We start from the raw sequence: 20,269 nt of genomic DNA on the forward strand, positions 1-20,269 counted from the left end.
GCTAAGATTTCTCAGAAACATATTTTTTTAGTGCAAATCTACTTTTATCTTTCTGATTTTCAGGCCTAACCCACTCACATCAGAAGTATGGAACGTATCTTACTAAATAATGTGAATTGTAATATAATGTATTTTTCCTTTACTATGGTAATCAACACACTATCAGAACACTCCCTAAAACTATTAAACATATTGAAAATGAAGCTTGCTATTAAACATAAATGAAATTCCTTAACATGCTAAAACATACTATAAAAAAGCAGACATATTGACTTTCCTATCCACATGTAACTTAGATACACATTCTGCTTAAATTTCAGGAGAGATCTAAACAAATAGTAGAAGCAATAAACAAATCAACTGACACAACTACTTTTTGAATGTTTGCATTGTTGAATTCTCCAATCTAGTCTTTTTAAAGGGAAAACTAATACTCTGATTTAGTTTCTGCCACTTTGTGAAGAGAAGGCCTTTTGTACCATGAAATTATTCTAAATTCCCTGTATTCATTTTGAAGAGAGCCTATTTTTTTGGTTTGTTTGTTTGTTTTGTTTTTCTTCCGGTACCAGGAATTGAACTCACAACCTCGCGCCTGCCAGGCAGGTGCTTTGCCGCTGAGCTAAATCCCCAGCCCCAGGAGCCTATTTTTAATAGCCAATTTTTAATAATTAGACACAGACTTTATTTCTTACTAATGTTTTTTAAGCTGGGCATGGTGGCATTTGGGGAGGCTGAGATATGAGGAGTGTAAGTTCAAACTCAGCCCAGGCAACTTAGAAACTTCGTAAGATCCTGTCTCAAATGAAAAAAAATTTTAAAAAGGGATGGGATGTATTCAGTGCAAGGACCCTGGGTTCAATCCTCAGTACTGCATCAAAAAAATAAAGATAAATAAAACAAAGTTTTTAACAAAATTGCTCTATTGATAATGTTATTTGTGTCATAAAAAATTAACTAGCAATTTATAAGTGATTCATGAATTTTATAGGTTAGTATTACTTTCTGCAATGGCTATTCTGAATAACTAGCTTACTGAATGTCCTTCCTTAATATTTAGAAAAATAATTTAGAAAACTCTAATCAGATACTCCTCATTATGTAAGAAAGAGATCAAAAAGTAATTACCAGAAAGTCTTTAAGAAATGTACTTTGCATGTAAAGTATATTAATTTAGTACTAATATTTTACAATTGGTGTCATTACATGTAAATAAGCTTCTCAAAACAAAACTATTTGTATATATACAGGTTTTTACATAACAAGTTTAAGTATTAACTTACTTCCCCAGAAAAAAAAAACTCCTAAGCCTTCAGGGGTTAAATGAATGCCCTTCAAACTCAAATTTATTCAGCAAAGTAACTTTCCTATGGGGTTGCATATACAATACTGTAAGACAAACTTTGCTTTAAAATTTGAAGACTTGGGATCGCAGAACTGAGCAAAAATTATTTTGGAAATAACTCAAAAGTCAAAGGGAATCTACATATTATTTGTAAAGTATACATACATGTGCTTCAATTATTATAATCATAAAAAATTTAATAATAAAGGAAAGAGTAACATTTCTTTATATATTCCTATCAATTTTTACCTATGGCACTATAAAAGTTAGTTATTAAAGTAACTGGGTAATTTCTTTTTTTTCTTAATTCTTTACAACAGCATGAGTTTCATGACAAAACCTGATGGGAAACATTATTCTTAAGAAAAACATTCCAAAGTAAACCCAAATACTAGACCAAATAATAAAACAGTTTCTCACAGGACTTTTAAAGAATTAATTCAGAAAGCTTTTGCTTTGAGGACTTGTAAGCTTCCCGGTAACAATAAGAAACTGGATCCCTTTCTGGGATGATCATTTCTCCTATCCAGCACCCTAGGAACCACTAAGGGACATAGCACAGGTGACTTCTTCTGTCTACACTCCTCTACATAAACCTCAACTCAACTCCCTCACAATAATGTTGTGAGGTAGATCAGTGCAGAAATAGTAAGAATCTTGTTCACTCTACAAATGAAGACACCGAGGCACTGAAATGTTACACGGTCTGCCCAAAGTATGTACTGAATCAATCATAAATTATAAACAATTAAATTATCACTTCTGGCCTAATGTTCTGATGACACTTCACAATAAAAGTTACCTGTGTATACTCAAGTGAGCAGGCTATATGACGTTCAATTGAGAATACATCTATTGGGGCTGGGGATTTAGCTCAGCGGCAAAAGCGCCTGCCTGGCAAGCGCAAGGTCGTGAGTTTGGTTCCCGGTACCGGAGAAAAACCAAAAAAAAAAAAAAAAAAAAAAAGAGAATACATCTATTAATAATTATTTTAAAGGGGATATAATCTCAAAGATCATTAAAACTCGAAAGATCAAAAAACAGGGACTGGGGGTTTAGCTTAGTGGTGGAGCACTTGCTAGCATAAACAAGGCCTTGGGTTCAATCTTCAGCACCACAAGGAAAAAAAAGAAAAATATTTAGTACTTGGATAGAACTATGATTTTAAAAATTTACATAATAACATTCATTAAGGAGGAATGTAAAAAATTTAAAGTTATGACTTAGGAAAAAAGTGTCTTCAAGAAACATATGTTCATCTTATTGGGGTAATCCTAGAATACATCTTCAAATAGAGATACTTGAAATGGAAAATGACATGAGTAATAATTATAAGGATGGTAAGTGTTAAACTGAGAAAGAACAGCCAGGTGTAGTGGCTTATTCATGTAATCCCAGCATTCTGGGAGAATGAAACAGGAGGATCACAAGTTCAAGCCCACTTCGTAACTTTCTGAGACTGTCACAAAACAAAACACAGCCTGGAATGTAGCTTAGTTTGAAGGCCCTGGGTTCAATCCCCAGTACCACCAAGAAAAAAAAAAATTGAGAGGTAAGCTCAAGTACTGTTACCCTATGTAGCATGGATTCTATGAGTGTTATCAATATTTTTAGAGCCATAAAAAACTCTGTGAGCATGTTGCACTCTGCCATTTCCACTGTGCAATAAAACACTGGTGCTTTAAAATATAATACCTAACTGTGGCTTAACCACAAAGATTAAACAATCAAACTGAAATAATAAGCACATTTAACCAACAAATTATTATACATTTCTGTTCTAACACAGTTTTCTGTTTTCTATAAGCCATAATTTCACATTTTATTTTAAATAGCCACGTTTTCTTTTCAGAAAGTGTAAACAAGAACCTTTAAATAGACAATTCTGCGGAACTCTTTGGCTATTAAAAAAACTATCAATACTTAAAAGATTTCCACTTGAATGGAATGATCCATACTTAAATATGCTAAATGTGAAAAGTGAGTATTTCCCTCTGAAATGAAAATCTTTTCTAAAGTAATAGCAAAGCATTTTTAAAATCCAGTTATTATAAAGACTGAAAAAATAATGTATCACTTGATTAGTGTACACATGCTAAAGACACTAACACTATTAGTCCAAATATAATCTGAATTATTCATGCAAAATACTCCACAAATTTGCATACAGATTTGAAAAAGAGCTTTTTACATTCAGTTATGTCTAATAAGTAAGTTTTAAGACATGGATTTTGTGAATATGGTTATTATTTGAGGTCTCCATTCACTTATATTTCTTTGGGAAATACAGATTGAACATTTTTTTTAGAAACAGCAGAAATGTAAATCACAATAATAAAATGTATGATATTTAGTATGACTTATGGCTTCCTTGAACCTTTAAATAACTTTCCTGAAAAAAATTCGCATGAAACTGAAGTATATGTTCTCAACATATACTGATCTTTATCATGAATTAAATCCTTCCATTGTAACTGTACTTCTAAGGCAGACACTTAGGGAATGGTATGGAATAAGTGTTATTAAAAAGATAATACTCTTTAATAAACTAAGCTGTACTTAATTCTTGGTGTCTTTTTTGTTATACTGACACTTCTTTGAGAATAGGCAAGAAATTCTAGGGCATAAGGATGTTCATAAAACCTGAACTGATGTGATGTGTTGAATACTTTAGTTGATCCATACATTTTTTTCAGACTTTAGATATCTTCAAATATTATACTGGAAGACATAGAAAGATATCGTCCACCAGGCTGATACCTAAAAGGTAAACATAAAGAAATGATCGGAGGCATCAAAAATAATAGAGAAGAGGAAAATGAGAACACCTTAAAAGGAAGTAACTACATAATTTGTAAGCTCTGCAAAATCAACCAGCAACTAAAAGCAGAAACTTATCTTCCAAGTGTATTATCCAAAAGAACTTAGTTATAAATCAACCAGAAACTGGTTTAGAGCCTAGAATGAACATATGACAGACAGGGGTATTTTTTTTACATGGGGGTATGTAAGACACATCCCTGAGATTTAATCGGTTTAAAAACTGCTCTCAATTGCTAAATATAAATAGAAGATTCTAGGTGTTTGCTATTTATAGGCAATAACACAGCAACAACTTTGTGCGTTTGATATTTTGCTTTTGTTTAATTATTTCCTTGTAGCACAGCTGCTACAAGTATAGCCTTTGCAATAAGAATATTGGAATCTGAATGCCTGATTTGCCATTTAGAAGTGGCTCTAGGCAAATTACAAAGCATCTCTGGATTTGTAACCATAAAATAAAGTATTGTTAAAGTACTTAGAAGTGTGTCTGCTATCAAGATATAGTTATGTCTGCTAAATATAATATTTATTTATTTATTTTTTTGGTTTTTGGTTTTTCTCTGGTACCGGGAACCGAACTCACGACCTCGCGCTTGCCAGGCAGGCGCTTTTGCCGCTGAGCTAAATCCCCAGCCCCTGCTAAATATAATAAACTTCATAAATACAATTGCCATGTATGTGTGTATATATATAAGAATTTTAATTCTTCTTATGTATATGAAGATACCAATTTTAATCACGATTGAATGGTATAATTTTTTAAATATAAAAATATTAGAGGATATAAAATAGTATCAAAGGTTGCTCAGTAAGTTTTTTATTAGTAGTAAAAATGGACATTTTTATGTTCACTTATCATTTGTTTCCAATCTTATCAATATGTTATTAAAATTTCAGAGAAATGCTTGAGTCAAAATGACATAATCAGAACTTACCTTCCTGATTCAGATTCAAGAGGATCATCACTGAATGTTTCTGCATTAAAATCCAAAGGTTCTGCATCTTGGAGAAGTTCTATTCGGTCCCTTTCAGTCCTATTATTAGCCCTGGTATATTTGGATGCTGTTCAAATGGAGAAAAAAGAGAAATATCCGTTTCTTTATTGTCTTTTTGTCTATATGTCACAATTTATGGGTTCATAGGAAGAAAAGCCAAAAATTACGAAGGATATGAATTTTGATTAGGAAGAAAAATAATATAAGAAAAGATAACTAAATAGTTCCTTCAATGTCTGATTAAAATTATAAACAGTAGAATAGAAAATAACAAGGAAAATTTCTCCAGCCTTGTAGCTAAGTTCAGAAGCAGATACAGCAGACAGACTTAATATGAATTAGAATATTTAACTGTAGTGACATAACAGTGAAGTTGTTCAATATCACATTAAGTTTCAATAATAGTGACATTCACTATTTGGGTAGGCAACCAAAGTTCCTAAAGAAAGGCCAGCACTGGTCAACATATATAAAATGCAAGTCTAACATTTAATTTGGAATTTTCTAGTAGTTACATGAAAAAGTAAAAGATATAGGTGAAATTAATTTAATATTTAATATTTAATTTTAACACAATACATCCAAAATATTACCAACATGGGGCACTGGCCACACTGCAAGTACTCAATAGTCACATGCAACTAATGCCTGCCACATGGGGCAGTACAGATCTAGAGAGCTCTGCCTTCTCTCCAGGGATGAAGATTTTCTTTACAAACAGCTTAAATTCTCATGGTGTTATTGGAACAGTCTTGGTCTACTTGTAGCTTCCAAACAACTTTAGGATACAGTTCTTTTTAAAAACTTAAAACAACCTATTCATATCTTGTATTTGTGTCATCTTGGACTGTGACCTAACTGCACATTTTTTCATTGCTTTTTAAAATCATTTTTTCATTCATTCATTCAACCAATAGTAGTTAACTACCACATTCGAGGTTCTCACTAACTCATCATCGAAGGCTTTGTGCCTCTTCTTCTAGTAACCGTTTTCCCATACTACCAGGTGTTTCCATTCTGTAAACTTCAGGGTAATACTCAAGGCCTTTACAGAATCCTCCTTCTGTTTCACAGCTTTAACCATGGCTTTTGCTGTCCATTATTTGTTTTGTCCTAATTATTTCAAATAAAAGCTTTCATCACTGGGATCACTGCCTTACTTTAGACCCTCTTCATTTCTTGACTGCATTATCAAAACAGACTCTAAAACGGTTTGTGTCACTTCTTTGATACTCATGCCATCAAATTCATTTATAGTGCCATCAAATTCATTTTTCTAAACAAAATACCCTATCATGCTGCTTCTCAGACTGAAATCTTATTCAGTATGAAATCCAAGGTTTTGAGAACGACAATATCTGTTGCCCAACATCTGTGTAGCCTCCTCTGTTATCTCCTGTCACTACGTCTTGCACTCATTCAGTCTTCCTTCTGATTAAAAACCCTCCACTTGGCTAAATACTATTCATTTCTAAGTACTAAACTATTTCTTTATTACAGAGATATTTATTTATTGGACAATCTTTTCCCAAGGCACAACACTTTCTCTGTTCCCCAAGATGGGTTTCTTGGTACCAGATGTGTACCCTTCTATAACAGCTCCCATGAGAAATCTACAATAAATAGTCTAACAGCTCCCATAAGAAATCTACAATAAATAGTCTAACAGTTCCCATGAGAAATCTACAATAAAAAGTCTAACAGTTCCCATGAGAAATCCACAATAAGTAGTCTAGCAGTTCCCATGAGAAATCTATAATAAATAGTCTGCCATTAAAATATTTCTAACATTTTCATTTGCTCTTTTGTATAGTTTAGCTCTTTTCTATCTCTGCTGATATTCCCCCATCTGTTCGTGCACCTTGTCTAAGCTTTCCATTAGATCTTTTCACATACCAATGCATTATATTAGTCACTGTACTGTCTGACCATTCCAGTATTTGAGTCACTTCAAGGTCTAATATGTTGTCTGCTCTATGTAAAAGATGGCTCGCCTTTTCTTTTTTTTACATGTTCCTACTTTCTTGAGTACCTCCTAATTTTTGGTTAAATGCCAGACATTTTGCACAAAGCAAAGCAGAAATTAAGGCAAATATCAACTACGCCCAGAATGGGCATACTGTTTCTATGAGGTACTCATTGTTGAGGGCTGAAATTAACCTACTTGGAATCTGTAGTTAAACTGAGTTTGGACTTTGTTGTTGCTTTAGTTCCCTTAAGTTCCCACAGAATGCACATTTCTCCAGAAATGGACTATCACTACCTCGGGCTTTGTAGGGCCTCAAGTGTCACATGGTTCTCTCTCTATATTGTTTTCAGTCTTGGATTTCTGCAGTCACTGCATGCCTATCCCGTAAGGTGGGGAGAGGGGAATATGTTTGTACTTCTCCATCAGTAGCATAATGCTGTGTGGAACTTATCACTGGCTGGGAGGGCTTAGTATTCCTGTTTCATCCTCAGTCTTATGCAGGCCCCTGGACACAGACGCCTCAGTGGCAGGAACCCTTTAGGATTAGTGTACCTCTCCCAGCGACACACAAACTTTGCCTTCATAAAGGGCACGGTTCTAGGCAAAAACAGAGACAAGTTGTACCTTCTAGAGACAAATGACTTCTCTGCCTTGTGGCAGTGCAGGGTCAGTGCTATGGGAGGTTTCCTAATCCACACTGCTGATAGTTTCTGCTTGGTATCAGTCCATCTCTAAAATGTGACCATCCCAAGGATAAGACATTTATCTTCTTTATATAACCGTAGGCATGAGAAACTACCTGACATATGTGGGTTAGTCAATTAACTATTATAAAAATGACTGAATAACTGATATCTACCAACAGAAAAATACAGGAAAACATCAAGGTAAACAGTAGAAATAAGTACTTGCATAGAACATGCGTTGGATCTACTCACATAGAATTGTGAGTTATCTTAAATGCAGTAAAAATCACATTAGATGAGATTGTACTCTTTAAGTTGTTAGAATTGAAACAGCTACTAGAAGTCAGTCACCTCATTTAACCTTCGATGGAGGGACTTCTTCTAAACTATGCTAGGTGCTTTCTGGCTCTCTGAATAGCTAACAATTGTCTACATTTGAGCAGAATACTGCAGTTTTGGTAAATGGTGGAAGTTAGAAATTCTCATAGGTGAAATCTTTCTCTAGTAGCTTCTCTTCTTTGGTTCTAGTTATTCTTCTTGAAATAAATGGTTATTTAGGTTAGTATACTTCCAACTACTTATTTGGTGTTTTCTTACCCTATTAGAATGCATAGTTGAGTTTCCCTTTCCTTGTACATATGAAGGGCTATAAGAAAGTAAAGTCATGGAAGATAATTCTTACAAAATTTAGCCGTTTCGAGATTGGTATCCTAATTCTCAGTCTCTAAGCAGGCAAACATAAGAAAAAACTCTAAGCAAATGAGAAAATATAAACTACTTACACCAATTGGTACTAGTATCTGAGAAATTTGACTCTTTTGGATCAGAATGAACATTTCTATTCCTAGTGGAATCTTCTCTATTGTGCCCATAACGTTCTTTCCATTCCTAAAGGGAAATACAAATGAATATATAACAAAAGAATAGGAAATATCCATCAGTGTCAACAGATTCTATATGTAATTATTTTCAACAGAAATACATTAGTATCAGCGTAAATATAGTGCCTTTAAACACAGGTCAATGTTTTCATTTTTATGTAATTTATTCAAATCAATCTCCATAAGCTTTAATTTTCAATTAGGACATTTACAGATTTTTTTCATTTTTTTGCTAGCTATGATTATGTTAAATTATTACTCTAACTAAAATTTTAAAAGAATATTACACCTACATCAAACTTACCTTGACCATGTAAGAATCACGCAAACTCATAAATGACTTGTAAGATATTAATAAAATTTTCTTTCCCTCAAATAAGCTACCAACAACCCAAAAAGTCATTTTTGATGGCGCAATTAAAGTTGTACAAGGCATAATTAGATGATGACTCACACAGAATTGTGAATTATCTTAAATGTAATAAAATCACATTAACTGAGATTGTACTCTATACATTCTTACAATTGAAATGGCCACTAGAAGTCAGTCCCCTCATTTAATCTTCCATGGAGGGACTCTTTCTAAACTATGCTAGGTGCTTTTCAGCTGTTTGACTAAGTAGCAGTTTTCTACATTTGAGCAGAATATTGAAATTACAATAAATGGTGGAAATTAAAAATTCTCATGGAGGTGAAATCTTTAGTAGCTTCTATTCTTTGATTCTAGTTATTCCTCTTGAAATAAATGGTATCAGAGGTATGTCTATCCAACTCCTCAAAATGTATATATTATATATGTGCAATTTTTCATAAAATCAATTGTATTTCAATAAAGCTTTATTTTAAAAAAGAAAAAAAAACCAAGTCTTCCTTTTATATGCTTTATACTTTATACTAATATATACTTTTATACTAACTTTATACTAATACAGACAGCAATCAAATTTCCTTTCCTTTTTTATATACTTTATACTAACTTTATACTAATACAGACAGCAATCAAATTTCCTTTCTCCTTAATTTTATCAGTAAAATACATCCACGTGTTAAAATTCTGTTGTAACTGTAAGTAGCTTTTCTCATTTTTGTCTTTTCACTAACAGGAAATTAGTTTACCTTAGCAAATGGAGGACTAAGAAAAATTAAGGAGGAAAAAATTAATGCCATGTTATAAAAAAGGCCTAACAATTTTAAAGCAATTACAACCACTTTAATAGCAAGGTTTCATGAATTTATTCAGTCATTCAACAAATATTTACTGAAAAACATACTGCTATGGTTTGTGTCTGTATGCCCTCCCAAAACCTCATGCAGTCTTGGGGCAGAGTTCTAGAGTTTATGATTGATTCATGGTCCAATGTAGGGATTATGGGTGTGAGTATTACACCTGCCCTGGAGTGGGAATTCTGCATACAATATAAGGGAGGGAAAGAGGCTGCCTGCTGCCTGTTGCTCCTTTTTGCTCTTGTGCTTCTGCTGTTTTCTTCCACCATGAATGGTTCCCCTCTACCATGTGCCACTCTGCCTTGCAGCCAGCCAAGCACGGACTGAAACCTCCACTAACTGTAAGCTAAATAAACCTTTCCTTCCTTAACTTTGGGCGTCAGGTATTTTGTCTCAGCAGTGAGAAAAAAGTAACCAAAACACATACCTTAGGCAACAAATTGCTTGCCACTGGGCACAAATTAAGTAGTTTGTTACCAGTAACTTTTTGGAACAAAATGACAGAACACCTAGCATTTGCATATAAAAGTACTAAAATCCCCTTCTTTTAAAGATATATCCTAAGTCATTTCTCCATTGTTTTTCTACCTTTAACCAATTTCTCTAAATCAGTAAGATTCTTATTTTTAGTGATTTAATAAATACCATACTTACTCTTCTTCGATTTTCACCATCTTCTTGCCTTTGCCTTTTTCTCTTCTCTAGAGACAGAAAAATGACCTCAAATTTGGTTTAATATTGTTTAATTAGACATAGAGTAAGATATTTTCCTCACAGTGACCTAAAATTTGCTGCTCTGTAACTTCTACTCTTTTTAGTTCTCTCTTCTTGGCTGAACTCATACTTTTTGTATAGGAGTCCTTCCCCCGTTACTATCTTTAAGTCATATATACTCAGGGTTTAACAGCCTCCCAGAGGATATACTTCAATTCTGGCTGTCCTCTAAAGACCTTCTAATTTATCAGTCCTATTTGTGAAAATCTTACTCAGATGAGGTCTAATTGATGCAAAAAGCAAAACTACTGTATCAGCTAAACACTACCTTCAGAGTAGGAAAAAACTATATAGTACTTGGTTATTTCAGAGAATGCCCAAATATTAACATCCCAAAGTCAATTCCCTCCCATCCATACATTTTACCATTGCTTAAATATCAGTGAGTTAATACATTCAATTCTGTGTTCACCTTCTAGCAGAGTGCTATGTATTCGAACAGTGCTCACATTCTCACATTAAGGATCATATGATAAAAGAAACAGACTTGGATTGAATAATTTTCCATGCAGTATCAAACTAATGACTCTTTAATAAATTTCATAGTGATACAGAACTTGGAAAATATGTTTCAATGCAAATATGAAAATAATTCCAGGACAATGGAATTTGAATGAAAAGCTGGTTTTTAGTTATAGACATAATTTATGTTGCAGAATTTCTTAAAGAAAGATGAAACATTTATGTTTTCAATTTATTTTTCCTTAGAAAGATATACATAAATTTTTAGCTAAACAGCATTAATTTCTAATTTCTTAAAATATATTAAAGATTATTCACAAATTATACAAACATTATTCTTGTACTTTGTCTTAGCACTTAGCATTTTCTTTCATTTAAAGACAAATCTTACCTCGTTTGATTAATTCTCTTCCTTCATCAACTAAGTCTGATGTCATATCATTATCACCCATAAACTGCTGGAAACCAAGCAGATTCAAACAACGGGTTCCCAAACTAATGAAAGTAGATAATCATAAAGACAAGCATTATTTTCCATTGTAAACATTTAGATAAACTGTTTCTTAGCATTGTCACTGCCAAGAAGCCTATGTTCATTATTATTTACTTTGCCAAATTACACAGTATTACATCTACCATTCTTTAAGAAGCACTTATTTCCCCTTTTTAGAAGCTTATCCCCAGTAGTTTTCTCACTACAATATATAGATTTCTTATTGAAGTGGACTATGTCAGACCCTATACCACCTAAAAATAATAGTTCAAAAAAAAAAAATGAAAGGACAAAAAAAGAAAAGCAAACTGATTAGCATTAATGTTTTTGAAGAAGTGATATTTTTGGTGTGTCATGGAGCACTTATGATGTGAGAGAGGGCAGACAAACACAAGTAAGGATCTTCTACGTGTGAAAGTAGAGAAGGATGCTAAAGACAGTCACCCCTGTCCTTTAACTTCTTTTGCATCTTATCTCTGTCAATTTCTATCATTTTCTCTAAAGCCATAAAATAAGCAGACCATCAACCTTTCAAAACTAGAGAAGGATTTCTCCTCCATCCCTAGATGTACTTCTTGGTTATAACTGCTCCTCACCTGACTCATCATGGTGGCTGTGATTTGAAGCATTTAGAAACCCAGCAATAATTATGAGGAAAGCCCTAAAATTAAATTATGAATTATTAGAGAGAAGTTAGGTATGAAAGAGTTTTTCAAGCTATACTGGCTGTCACTGTCAAAGGCCAGGACTTAGGAGTTAATATACTCTATTAATTGTATCACTTCATAGCTTAAATAACTATAGCAGAGTAACACTACTTCTCTTTTTCATTAAAATATCTTTAGAGGAAAAAACCTGACTCAATTATCAAAGCAGCTTCTTCAAACTATCCTCAACTTCCTCAAAGTCAAAATAAACAACTAAGATGGGACCAGTAAATATTTAAAGGAGTTTTACAATGAAAAGATACCCAGATCCAATTAAGGATATGAGGAAAAATTACCTAAAATAAGTAGCAATACAGAGAATTACCACCAGCATTGGATAATATATATAGAATCCATCTGCAATGAAGGATAAAACTTTCATGGAACCCATAATCTGAAGAGCAAAAAACCAAAAAGGTATATCAGCATAGTTTTATATGTTTCATTCCTTTCCATCACTAAAATATTTGCTCATAACCAGTTACATCAGTAAACTAAACTTTAAACTTTGCAAAACTAGACACAAAGTAATGAGTGATCTGAATTTTTTAAAAATTTGCTCTCTATTAAGGTTTTCTCCTACAGAAAACTAGTATTTTAGAAATACTACCAGAAAGTTTATATAAAATCTATAAATATAAAAGTTAATGTTATTTTAAGTTAGGTGTTTAATATTACTCAGCCAGACAACCTAAAGAACCAAGAAACATTTTTAATAAGAAGAAAAGTAAAGCCACTTTTATCAAGTCATCAGTAGTTATATATACAACATTTCAGAGAAAGTTGCAGTAACAGGAGTCCAATAATGTTACAGAACTTTTCTGCCAACATTAAAAGAAGGTTTACAGTAATAACATCTTATATATACAACAAATCTACAGAATTTCATTTTTTGATCATACTTACAGATGTATAAGCAGTAGGCTGAGTATTCTGGTGAGAGATGGAGGAATCCATATGGGTCAAACCCAAGAAATTAAGACATAAAGGAGGAGTCAAACGGCAAAATAACCTAAACATTTTTTTAAAAAGAATACATAAAAATAATGCAAAAGAATACATTTTATATTATACTGAAATGTATTCAGATCACTGTAGCTGTAATTTTCATCTAGTTGTATAATATACATTTTGAATTCTTAATATGCACTGCACTTACTTGGGTGACTTTCAGAATGTCCTACTAGTCACACTTCTCATTAAAATATCAACAACTACGAGAAAAATTGCAGCTCGGGTTCCCTGCTAGTGTCTACCACTGCTTTATCTGCATAATTTCTACCATCTCTGCAAGCCATCTCACAGTACAACAAAGACAGTAACAGCCACAAGGTGAATGGAACTCAGTACAGAAAAGATCTGAAGTTGTATTAAAATGAGTTATTCTGACAGGTACAGCTAGGAAGAACTGTTCATTTTGTCCAGATAAAAAGCACCTTATAGAACTAGAGTTGAAGAACTGGTAGTGCAAAGGCTGGTCGGGGCTGAATATAAAGAGGTAGTATGAGGAAGCTCTTTTGTTGTAAAACACAACTCTGTAGCTCAATTGTGATAGTGGCTGCAGGAATCTACACAAACAAATGATGGATTAAAACATCAAAAGGCTAGGTATGGTGGTGCATGTCTGTAATCCCAGCACTCAGGAAGCTGGGGCGAGAGGACTGTAAATTCAAGGCCAGCCCAGAACAATTTAGCATGATCCTGTCTCAAAATAAAAAATAGAAAAAGAAAAAATAAATAAATAAAGGAATAAAAAGATTCAGGCATGGTGGTACATGCCTATAATCCCAGCACTCAGGAGGCTAAGGTAGGAGGATTGCTGTAATTTTGGGGCCAGCCTGGACTATGTTGTGAGTTCAAGAACAGCCTGAACTACAAAGTGAGACCCTGTCTCAAAAAACAAAAACAAAAACAAAAACCTCAAGAGAACAAAATAAGGCTTATAGTGTAGTTAACAGTAAAGTTCTAATGTAAATTTCCTAGTTTTGATATTGATACTATAAAACAGATATATAAGATATCACCATTAGGAGAAGCTTGGTGTATATATAGTCGCTTTGTGGTGTATTTGCAACTTCCAGTAAGTTCAAAACTATTTGTAGAGAAAAGGAAACTCTTAAAAATGCTTGAAATATCAATTTCTCTGAACTTCCCTGAGTCTAGCCCTTATAAATATGTTATAGGATTAACTAAATAGTAAATAATACTGTGCAATCTAGCTCATGCTAGAGTCATCTTTTCTCCTTAGTCCTCCTGAAAACAATTTCAGGCCACTGACCTTCAGATTATTCTGCAGGTATGACTCAGTCTTTAAATATGGCAACAATAAATTAAAAAGTTAAACTTACAATTGCTTCTACTATGAACTCATCTATAAACTGAATCTCAAACTGGTAAACTTAGTCTTCCTATGTCTTTCTTTTCCCTCTTAATCTGACATACTTAATTTAACTTTAAACCTCAAGTAGGGTTTAGCTGGTAGCCAAAACACAGGTATTTGTTAATCAGTTAGCTCATACAAATGTAGCTGTTAATGCAACACTCATTCATAAACAATAAGAAATGAGAGATCCACAGTGATACACGCGATGGAGACATTTCTCTGTTTCTCAACTCAATCCTACTTACATGCCACTGAAAAGTAGACTGTATGCATCAGTCTGGTGATGGGAAGCCAAGTAATAATAGTTAAATACACGAATCCTGAATACAGTAGAATAAACACAAATACTGAGGAAGAAGATGGAAAGGAAGCAAGCAATCTGGAAAAAAATTTGGTTAAGACTAATAAATGTCACAAGAATTATTTATTTCCAGCCAACATTTATTGCTATTCTGAACTTTAAGTACAATAATGAAATTTTTAAAAATCATCTAAGAAAATGAAATTATAGGAAAAAAGTCTACATTTCAAACAGTTCAATATCCTAGATCTATAGGTTTCAAATCTACTTCCTAAAGTAAGTCTGTTTTCCCATTCCCTTGAAAACTCTTCATATGAAGACTCTAAGTTACATAGCTTCACTGACATAAAGAGCAAAGCATTCTCATAAAATAATCTTGCACTATTTTGTACTTTTTCATCTCTCCTTAAATATGGTTCATTTTTTATAGTTTGGGTAAACTCATTTTTGGAAGTCTCAATAATACTGTAGGAAACATCACTGCTTTCATTATTACTAGAAGAAATAAATGTATGAGAAAAAATACAATAGTTAAGGGTTAAACTATGAAGTTGAGTATATTTATGACAGATATAAAGTAAACTGACCTCGATATAAATATAGTTGTATGTTTTTTCTGCCAGCTGTATGAAGACCGCAAAGAGAGACAAGACCGGAGTTGTGCTGAAGAATGTGCACTCTGACCACACAACAATTACAGAAAAGATGGACAAAACCACAGCAAGAATCCTGTAAAACCATGGTCGCAAAAGACATTCCCAGTACCATTCTAAAAGATAAAAGAAACAGAAAACTAGGAAAAATAAAGAAGTAACAGGGTATTTATACTGTTTCAAAATATATCAAACAAGAGAATTACACTGAAGGAAACAGACAGCTACCACCTTAGCCAAATGATCACTAGTAATGAGACAAATTGTTATCTCATGTGCTTCCTGCTGTAATGCACTGAGCAGAAAAGGATGTAACTGCCATGGTATTCCTGCCCAAAATGCATAACCTGTGTAATCATTAGGACATTCAACAGAAAACTTACCTGTACCCTCCACAAACATCTATGTCACAGAACACAAATAAAGCCTGAGAAACTGTTCTTGGTTAAAGGAGACTAAGAAGATAGGACAACTGAATGCAACACACAATCTATACTTTTTTACAAAGGATATCATTGGAATAATTAAGCAATAAGGTCTGTGAGTAACAGGGCAGTATCAATAACAATTTCCTGATTTCAACAGTAGTAACTGGTTATATAAGAACATACCTTTAGTTTTAGAAAATACACACTGAAACATTTAGAAGCAAAGAGGCATCATGTCTGAACACAAGTGTGAAACATTAAGGAAATAATACACACAGAGAAAGAAAAACCAAATTAATATGGTAAACTTTTAACATGTGAAGAACCCAAGTATATGAGAATATTTTGTGAGATTCTGGTTTGTTTAAGTCTGGATTTAGGTAAGAATAAAAGTTAAAAACAAAAAGAAAGCTCAATAAGGCCTTATTTATATTTAAGGTGCTAGGGAAAAAACCCACGGCCTTGTGTATGCTAAGCATGTGTTACCCCACTCCGTTACACCCTCAGCAGGGCTATGTTTTCACTTCATACCCTGAAAAACTGAGCTCCCGTCTCATAAAAGTAAATCCTTTCAACTTAAGCTCAGCAAAGTTTCTGGTGATTTCACCATCCACACAGGTGATCCTATTGAATACTGATTCTCATTTTCTTTACCTCTTCTCTAATGAGCTTGCCCTCAACACTACCTCATTCATTCCTAGAGTCTTCCCTAAACTAAAATGCTGAGAGTTAGTACTATTTCATACCTTCTTCTCCAAATCCTTCTCCCCCTCATACCTATTCTTAGCATGTTGCTAAGCAAATAGAAATGATCAGAAGGGAACTTTCCCATGATTCCACTATTATAGCTTCTCACATCTCAGGTACTTCTGTAACTTACTCCTAATTAAAAGAAATTTTCTTCATTGTTCACTGTTTCTCATCTGTGAACACTGTTCTAGAATTCTCCACTATCCTGTATCAAATTTCTTCTCTCTACAGCATTCCCATGTTACTTGCTATAATTTCTCCTCTACTCTATAATCCTCTGCCAACTACTACCACTTTTCTCTGCTCTTTTTTTAATAAGGAAAGCATCTTGAGAGTTTTCTACCACATCTTTAGTTGCCTTCCTTATTTCTTCTAAACCTCAGTCAGGCTTTATTACCTTTCTTCCATCTCTTTTCCCTGACACCCACTGGACAATTCTCAGTATTCATGATGCAGCCTATCTACAACAATTGAAAGGTATGTCACACATCCTTTTCCTCAGAATAGTTAACTCTCCTGGTATACCTCCTATCTCACTGGCCACTCCTTTTCTAGTCTTTTCTGTTTGTTTCTTCTTATCAATTAATCTCTAAAAATCTGGATTGCTTCAGGTGTGGGCCTCACTTTTTCTCTTCTCTATCTTAATCACTTCTTTACTGATTTTTTTTCCTGACCCATGGTTCACTACCCATTGCAGGCACCCTAATTTATATTTGCAGACAAGTCTTCTGCCCTGAATTTCTATTTCTGGCACTAATTACCTACTCTGCATCCTTATTTATACCTGTATGCATCTATTCCGTATTTTTCTCAACCTACAAGGGCTGGAAATTTTGTTTTTTTTTAAACTGATGCATACACAGCGCCCAACAATATACAAAATTTACGTACTCAAGTATTTGTTGAATGAATGAAAACTGTTATCAACCATACTGTGCCTTTGTTTAATTAGAAAGAATCTTTGTTGAAGAAGTTTTCTGAGATATTTGGTTATTATGTCTTCATGGTGAGGACTAAACATTCAAATAAACAAGTGAATACAGCTGTTAGAATAAAAGATGTTATTGTGAAGCTTTGGTACAGAGACAATTTGGCCCATGAATTAAGTTTCTTCACACTAAATATGATAACATTTGAAAGGAGTGTCAGAAGCAATTGTAGAAGTGAAAAAAAATGATGACTAAAGTATGTAGGTTTCATAAATAAAACTATGAATGAAAATAATGAAAGAGGACTTCTTAGGGAGATATTTTAATAGACTGTCAAAACTGAAAGACTCAAATTTCTTAAAATTCTAATTATTTTAAGTGCATATCATGTATATACAAAACATGCTTGATGTATTGCATACACTTTTGCATAGAATTTCAACTGTTTGTGACATAATAGTGAAAAATGATGGGTACACTATATGACAAGTAAAATAGTTACTTAGGGGGCAAAGTTTGTCAAATACATAATATTACCACACAGTATAAATAATACAAGCGAATTTCATCTTGGCTTTGATGAAAATATACACTTTTTTTCTTGCAGAAAACTATCATTAAACTTTGAAATTTATATAAAATTACATACCAACTGTAGGATTGTAAAAATATTGAATAAATCGATTTTCTGGCTCTGGAGACTGAAAGCTGTGAACAAACTGATGGGTGGCACTAGTTTCATTTTTTGCTACATCTTCTAAATAAAATGCTTGTTCCAAAAGAATCTGCCATTGCACTTGGGTTCGACGGTGCCTCTGAACTGAATAAATCACCTAAAAAAGAGAAGTGATGTCAGTAGACCTGTCATTGTTCTGATCCAGTGGTGGGCCAACTCACTCTTTAGAAATTATTTATTCACTGATTTTTCTCACAACAGAAAAGTGATAGTGCATTTACTGGGTGTGAAAATGATGTAAGAGTTCTATAGAACAGTTATACTTCTCTCTGCCCAATTTCCAAGAGCACCCTACCCAGAAACATAAAGTTAAAATATTTCAAAAACATTGATACAGACAAGATTAAACAAAGTTTTAGATTCAGTCAAAATTCCTTCTTTGTAGGTAACAATTATAAACATATTTGAAATAATCGGTTAGTGAAATAGCTACAATTAATAATTAAAATTACCTGTTTATGCAATTTTACCAGACTTTTTTCACTTGGGTAGGTATTACGCTTTTCATCAAAATCTTCATAATCATCCATGTTCCTACCCATTTTTTCCTGATACTCTGTAGGGCACTAAAAGGAACAGCAGATTTTTAAAAAAATTTTAACTGTAAAATAAAATTTATTTTCATTAGTAACTTTATCATTCTGAGTCATCTCTAATTTTCTCAAAAACAGTCTTTCTTTATTAGCATCTCTAAACAGCTAATTTCTCCTTGCTGATTTTTTTTGAAAATATTTTTAAAATGTTTTGACTTTCTTCTAACTTCCATTCATACTTATCTTTATGTTCAGGTATGCTAACTGAAGCATGGTGTAGACAGGGAAGCTTATCTACATTAGGTAACTAGTATTTGAGAAAATTATTCTAAGTAGACAAAAGCTCACTGATTTTCTTGGTTAATTAAGAAGAATCATGACAAATCCAAGATGCTAAATTTTTAAAAGTCACAGTAGAGAGAAGTGCATATTCTATATGGAGTATTTCCATACTATTAGTGATTTATTACCTATATGAAATTGGGCAAAGTCAGATAAGCTCCATAAATAGGTCTCAAGAAGTAGCAAGTAAGAGACATGATAAAAATATTTATTCCTATGACTAAGATTTTAGCCAAAGGAATATTAGCTAATAATTAGTATAACTGCTTTAAAACACATAAAAAGACATAGCTCAGTAGTTCTGTGGGTGCATAAAAGAAAATAGAAGAACTACAAATAATCACTTTTGAAAATATGAGTTCTACAATTTCAGTACTACCATACCAAAATCTTAGTTGTATGGCTTTCTGTAAACATCTATGTTATATATTTCATAATGACAATTATTTAATGATAAATGAAACATTCTGTAAAGTGACATGTAGGAAGCTGGTTGAAACAAATTACTGAGGCCCAAGTTTATTTTCTGATAGGAGATATGTATTTAGTGATAATATACAATGGCAATTTAGAGGCTCTCTACCACTGTTTCATGGAAATTACTATACATTATTCAACATCACCCCTATGTCCACATATCAGTGGAAAATAAATAGCTCTAAACCTGATCTAACAAAAAAATCCACTATGTACACATTAATATTAGCATATGGTTAATATTTCTGTATGTACTGGGAAGAACCCATGTGTAATTCTTTTCATAGTCTCCTGGTCTTGTTATTTTATAAAACAGCAATTTATATTATATACATTCATATTTAAAAAGAAATAGATGAGATAATATAATTTAATATAACA

At 33.0% G+C, this 20,269-nt stretch overlaps 1 protein-coding gene across 2 annotated transcripts in view; it reads right to left on the reverse strand.

Moving 5' to 3' along the window:
* Nucleotides 1–3,651: 3,651 nt before the first annotated feature.
* Nucleotides 3,652–20,269, reverse strand: part of Lmbrd2 (LMBR1 domain containing 2) — a 44,049-nt gene continuing 27,431 nt past the window's right edge. Inside the window, exons 8-18 of one of the 2 annotated variants that reach the window (XM_005386204.2) lie at nucleotides 18,989–19,102; nucleotides 18,450–18,633; nucleotides 15,628–15,809; nucleotides 14,985–15,118; nucleotides 13,263–13,368; nucleotides 12,653–12,750; nucleotides 11,548–11,651; nucleotides 10,575–10,621; nucleotides 8,598–8,703; nucleotides 5,101–5,227; nucleotides 3,652–4,102 (exon numbers count right to left, since the gene is read on the reverse strand). In XM_005386204.2, the coding sequence (XP_005386261.1) occupies nucleotides 4,042–4,102; nucleotides 5,101–5,227; nucleotides 8,598–8,703; nucleotides 10,575–10,621; nucleotides 11,548–11,651; nucleotides 12,653–12,750; nucleotides 13,263–13,368; nucleotides 14,985–15,118; nucleotides 15,628–15,809; nucleotides 18,450–18,633; nucleotides 18,989–19,102 (1,263 nt within the window). In that variant the 3' untranslated portion in view covers nucleotides 3,652–4,041. Of the gene's footprint in view, nucleotides 4,103–5,100; nucleotides 5,228–8,597; nucleotides 8,704–10,574; nucleotides 10,622–11,547; nucleotides 11,652–12,245; nucleotides 12,311–12,652; nucleotides 12,751–13,262; nucleotides 13,369–14,984; nucleotides 15,119–15,627; nucleotides 15,810–18,449; nucleotides 18,634–18,988; nucleotides 19,103–20,269 lie in introns of those variants that run through there. The other variant, XM_005386205.2, reaches the window with a different exon arrangement.

This window comes from Chinchilla lanigera, unplaced genomic scaffold (assembly GCF_000276665.1).
Source record: "Chinchilla lanigera isolate Chin_1 unplaced genomic scaffold, ChiLan1.0 scaffold00025, whole genome shotgun sequence".
Taxonomy (NCBI): Eukaryota; Metazoa; Chordata; class Mammalia; order Rodentia; family Chinchillidae; genus Chinchilla; species Chinchilla lanigera.